The sequence below is a fragment of the Pygocentrus nattereri genome, chromosome 9, assembly GCF_015220715.1.
Source record: "Pygocentrus nattereri isolate fPygNat1 chromosome 9, fPygNat1.pri, whole genome shotgun sequence".
Classification (NCBI taxonomy): domain Eukaryota; kingdom Metazoa; phylum Chordata; class Actinopteri; order Characiformes; family Serrasalmidae; genus Pygocentrus; species Pygocentrus nattereri.
In genome coordinates this window covers 23,079,194-23,085,300 of record NC_051219.1, presented here as the reverse complement: position 1 = coordinate 23,085,300, position 6,107 = coordinate 23,079,194, and the positions used below count along the sequence as shown (strand labels likewise).

At 37.1% G+C, this 6,107-nt stretch overlaps 1 protein-coding gene across 1 annotated transcript; it reads right to left on the bottom strand.

Moving 5' to 3' along the window:
• Positions 1-824: 824 nt before the first annotated feature.
• On the bottom strand, positions 825-5,542 carry LOC108438085 (bryoporin-like). The gene is made up of 2 exons (XM_017715629.2): positions 5,391-5,542; positions 825-1,902 (listed from the first exon to the last, which is right to left on the bottom strand). The coding sequence occupies exons 1-2, from the start codon at positions 5,534-5,536 to the stop codon at positions 1,467-1,469; spliced, it is 582 nt and encodes a 193-aa protein (XP_017571118.1). The 5' UTR covers positions 5,537-5,542; the 3' UTR covers positions 825-1,466.
• Between the last annotated feature and the right edge of the window lie 565 nt (positions 5,543-6,107).

The window sequence follows — 6,107 nt, the reverse complement described above, 5'->3', positions numbered from 1 at the left end:
GAAGTTTATGATGAATGTAAGTAATTTTTAATTTGTTTTAGAAATAAGCAGTTGGAATATAACATTAAAAAGCTGGGAACAAGACTTGTGTTACATAGTTTATTTAGTCCAGTGGAAATCCACAGGAGCACAGAGTTCTTGTTCCAGTTTCCATTGACTACTCCCATCAGGATAAAAATGTTTCAATACAGAATAAGGGTGGTACAGAAAGAATGTACACAGACACACACATTTTCTAAGCCGCTTCTCCCTCAGGGTCGCAGGGCAGTGTTGGAGCCTGTCCCAGCTGTCATGCTGTCATCGGGCGGAACAGAAAGAATGTATAAAGTATAAAATGTATCAAAATCAAAATGTAGCAGAAATAAACTCAGAATCTAATAACACATTACAAGTGCCACAATCCTAACTGCAGTTTTCAGTCTTTTAGTCAGCAGTTATCAGTAACAGTATAAGTGATAGTTTTTACTTCATAAATTACTATAATAAATATTCCTCTCTAACAGAGGAATCTCTGTTAATCTCCTAAAAGCTACACTGACTAATGAGGAATAAACAGTATGTATCAAAAAACTAGCAGGCAACTTTAATATTTTGTGGAGTTGATGTGTAAATTATCAACATGTACACTATATAGACAAAAGTATTGGGACAACCCTCCTAATTATTGAGTGCAGATGTTTCAGCAAAACCCATTGTTAACAGGTGAATAAAATCAAGCACAGAGCCTTGCAATCTTGATCCTTTCAACTGTAAGTGTTATTATTGTGAAATGGAAGCATATAGGAGCAACAACAGCTCAGCTAAGAAAACACAGAGTGGGCCCACCAAGTGCTAAGGCACACAGTGCTTATCCTCTGTTGAATCACTCACTAAAGAGTTCCAAATGGCCTCTGTAGACAACATCAGGAAAAGAACAGTGTGTTAGGAGCTTCCCGACCTGGGTTTCCATGGCCGAGCAGCCAAACAGAAGCCTAAGACCAAAATGTCCAGTGGCAAGTCTAGGTTTGGCAAATGCCTAAGCAACATTACCTCCATTGTGCCAACTGTAAAGTTTGGTGGAGGAGGGATAATGCTATAGGGTTGTTTTTCAGGGTTGGCTTAGGCCCCTTAGCTCCAGCGAAGGTTATCTTAATGCATCAGTAAAGATTCCTGACCTCCACCCCATCAAACACATTTGGGATGAACAAGAACAGAGATTGCAAGCCAGGCTGTCTCGTCCAATATCAGTGTTTGACCTGACAAACCCTCTTTGGATGAATGGGCACAAATTCCAAGATCTGAGACACACTCCAAGATCTTATAGATAGCTTCTCAGAACAGTGGAAAAAGGGGGACTAATTACTAATGCCTGTGGATTTAGAATGGGATGTCATAAAAGCTCATGTGGGTATAAACCTTGTGTCCAAATGCAATTGTCCATATAGTGAATGTGTACTCTGCACAGACACATAAACTAATTGCTTGTTTTAATGGGAATGTCTGCATGGATCATTATACCAAAATTCCATCTTAAGGATGGCTTGGGCTCTGGGAGACATTGTTCCCTTCAGAGTAAAATTTTGTTCTGAATACTTTTGCTCACTGCTTGAACACTTATCTCTGATGAAAGGACCATTGCCATTGTACATCATGTTGAACAGAGACTCATCACAGGATTGGCTGGCATCGAAAAGGCCCAGAGCAAACCGGTTCTCATACTGATTGTAGTCATAAGGAACAGAGAACATGATGGCCAGGCATTTAATGGCCTTGCTCTTATTATCGACACAGATGTCGTATGTCAGGACTCCTGCGGAGCCACAGGCTGTGTGAGGTCTTTTGGTAAAAGAACAAGATTCCCTTGTTTCTTTCCTGACTGTAGGCTGTGGGGGGCTGTGGGTGTAGCCAGAGGTGGTGATGACCCTAAATTAGAGAAGGAGAGTTTATTCAGTGCATGTTTGCAGATCTCACTCACGAGTACAAAACTGATGTAAAAAAAAGCTCCATACATTACCAGACGAAACACACACACACTAAGGGTACACCTATACACACACATACCAAACGTTCTTCACATGTCTATATTGTAACACATTTTTAGGCAAACACATGCATACTAAACACAAGTATAGTAAACACACACTTACCAATCACATGGTTTACAAACACACACCAAAACACATATCAAACACAAACACACCAAATATATGCATACCAAACACACAAATCTACACACACACTCACTCACACACACACACACACACACACACACACACACACACACACACACACACACACACACACACACACACACACACATCTAACAAACAAACTAAACACAATCATACAAAACATATGCATATCAGACACGCACATAGCAAGCACAGCTATTCAAAACACATACATTCCAAACGCACACAAAGATAGGTTTACCAAGCACAAGCATAACAAATGCATGCATTCCAGGCACATGCATACATAAATACACCAAACATAAACATACTAAACACATATATACCAAACACATGCATATCAAACACATGTAGAATCAAAACTAAATTTAATCATAGAAAAACTCAATCAGCCCGTTAGATGACCTAACCAACATATATCCATATTCAGATGATAGCACTAACACCTTAGATCTAAAGTTTGGACTACTCAATATAAGATCACTAAACTCAAAAGCAGTCATCGTAAATGAAATTATAAGCGATCATAAATTTGACGTTTTCTGTCTCACTGAAACAAGGGCTAGACCAGATGAATATTTAGCACTAAATGAAGCCACCACTTTAGGCTATAATTATGCACATAGGCCAAGATTATCAGGCAAGGGAGGTGGAGTCTGTGTAATCTACCAAAATACTCTAGATATTAGTCAGAAACATCGTGACACTTTCACTTCCTTTGAGGTCCTCTCTATTCACGTTACAAATCCAGTCACAAAAAAGAACACATTTTCATTATTTAACATTTACAGGCAACCAGGGCCCTGCTCTGAATTTTTAGAAGAATTTAGTGATTTTGCTGCAAACCTGGCTGTGTGCAATGATAAAGTAATAACTCTAGGAGATTTTACTTCAATTCTAGACTCTGTTGGTATTACCCAAATTGTAGCAGGGCCTACACACTACAGTAGTCACACGTTAGATTTAGTTTTGACACTAGGTCTTAACATAGACAGGCTTACTATCTTACCACAAACCTCAGCAGTCTCCAACCATTACCTAATTTCATATGAGCTACGACTTAGCCATAATATATGTACGTCCCCTCGCTATTCTGCAAAGCGCTCAATAAAACCTTCTACAGCCCAATTTCAATTTATTGAAAACCTTCCAGAACTATCAACCCCAGTTTCCAGTCCATCAGACCAAATGGAGGTATATTTACTAATCAATTATTTAGAAAATACCTTTTGATCTACTTTAGGAAATGTGGTGCCACTTAAAATAATAAATAAGATAATATAAAAATACAAATAAATATAAAATAAAATATGAAAATAAAAATAAAAATAAGATAAATAAAATAATAAAATAAAGCAGAAAAAGCTCGCTCCATGGTACAACGATAAAACCCATACCTTAAAACAAACAGTTCGGAAACTAGAGCCGGAAATGGTGACAAACCAAGCTGGAGTGTTCCACTCTGCCTGAAAGGACAGCCTTATAGAGTATAGAAATGTTCTCACTAAGGCTCGCTCAGCATGTCTGGCCTTGCTGATCGAGAATAATAAATATAATCCTAGAGTTCTGTTTAGTGTGATTTCCCAAATCACAAAAAATCAGACAGGTACTGAACCAGAAATTCTGGCAACTCTCACCAGCAAAGTTTTTATGGATTTCTTTAATAATAAAATTGAAAATATTAGACAACAAATTCAACCCACAGTATTTAATCCAACTTGGCTGTCATCTGACGTGGCTAATATAAAACAAAACACAATTGTAGAAGAAAGGCTGGAAACTTTTTACCCACTCCCACAGCTAGAGCTAGAGAAGATTATCTCTTCTGCAAATTGCACAACCTGCACACTCGATGCAATTCCCTCAAAATTACTCAAAGAAGTATTACCAGTTATTATAAACCCTCTTTTAACTACAGTAAACTCGTCCCTTAGTCTGGGTCATGTACCCAAAGCTTTTAAACTAGCAGTTATCAAACCTCTGATCAAGAAACCAAATCTTGATGTTAGTGAATTGTCTAATTACATTTCTAACTTACCATTTATATCTAAGATCTTAGAAAAAGCTGTGGCCCAACAACTTAGTTCATATCTACATAAGGACCATATATATGAAAAATTCCAATCTGGATTCAGGCCACATGACAGCACTGAGACGGCTCTAGTTAAGATAACTAATGATCTACTTCTTGCCTCTGATCAAGGCTACGTATCCCTGTTAGTGCTACTTGACCTCAGCACAGCTTTCAATAGACCACAATATTCTCCTAGAAAGTTTACAAAACATGGTTGGAGTCACAGGGACAGCCCTATTGTGGTTCAAATCTTACTTAACAGAACATTATCAGTTCGTCAGTGTGAACAATTTATCTTCTAATTATTCAAAAATAACATTTTGGAATTCCGCAAGGCTCTATTTTAGGACCATTATTATTTACACTATACATGTTTAACATTATACATTACATGCATTAACTTTCATTGTTATGCAGACGATATGCAGCTGTACATATCAGCCAAGGCTGATGACAAATCACAGAATTTCCTCATACTAAACGGTAACAAAACAGAGGTTTTGTTCACATTCTGTGAAGCTGCTGTTTGTGACAACATCCGTTGTAAAAAGTGCTATACAAATAAATTTGTTTTGATTTGATGTACCAATCACATACATTCCAAACATGTGTATTTCAAACACACATGTACACCTAATATACAGATCTCAAACAGACACATACCAAACACAAACACAACAAATATATGCACACCAAACACACGTGTACCAAATGTACACTTACCAATCAAATACATTTTAAACACAATCATACCAAACATATGCATATCAAACACACACATACCAAGAACAGATAGTCAAAACACATGCATTCTAAACAAACACATGCCAAACACAAACATAGCAAACACATACACATACCAAACATAGGTATACCTGCTGGTGAGTGTTACATTAAAAATGCAGGCTTATATTATACATCATATACAGAGAACAGTGTATATGTTCTTCCTGCACATCTACAGTGACTAACCATCAGCACAAATCACTTACAATACTTGTACAATAACTGTACCAACACGTTTCTTTAAAAAAAAAAGAACAAAAACAAATTTACTAAAATTTACTTCAGAATATAATTTCTTTAGCACATTACTTGAAAACTATTGTGGGGGGGGGGGGGGGTGGTGGTTCATTCATACTAACCTTGGATTCTTTAAAATATATTTTTTGCTGTAGGTGCTGATTTGAATGGCAACATTTCTCTCTGTTTCCACATTTCTGGATATCTGTTCAATAGTGGTTCCTAACAGTGACACTCCGGCGATGATGGCAGATGCTATATCTGCCATTATTCTGCTCAAACTGGAATCAAATGTAAAGCATGAGGCAGAAATACGCAAGAAAACATGGGTATGTATAAAAAAACACAATATATCATTTAGTGAAATTAAGCAAGGAAGTTATAATATACCTTGTGTAAATAAAAAGTGGCATGTTGATATTAAAATTAATTTTAAGCAATACTTATAGACTTTAGAGAATGTTTCGTCTAAATTCTGTTTTTAACCTTTTCATTGCTGCTGTTTTGTGTTTTTGTCTTCTTCAGATCACCTGAAAAAGACCATTTCACATGAAAACTAAAACATTTCCATTGTGTTGCTTTTTTGATACTTTTATCAACAAAAGGAAACCAAACTCACTCTGACTGTGAACGCTGACTGTGACTGTAGATCCAGTGTGACGTAAAAATGAAAACAATGGCAAAAGTGCCCTGGAATTTTCACAGTGTAGTGATCGACCATGTACTCCACCCACAAGCTCCACGCATACACTGCACTAACCGGCCCTTTCACAAGCTCACACATTCCAGTCAGAGGCTTGCATTTATTTGTATTTGTTATTATATTTCTTCAGTTGTGT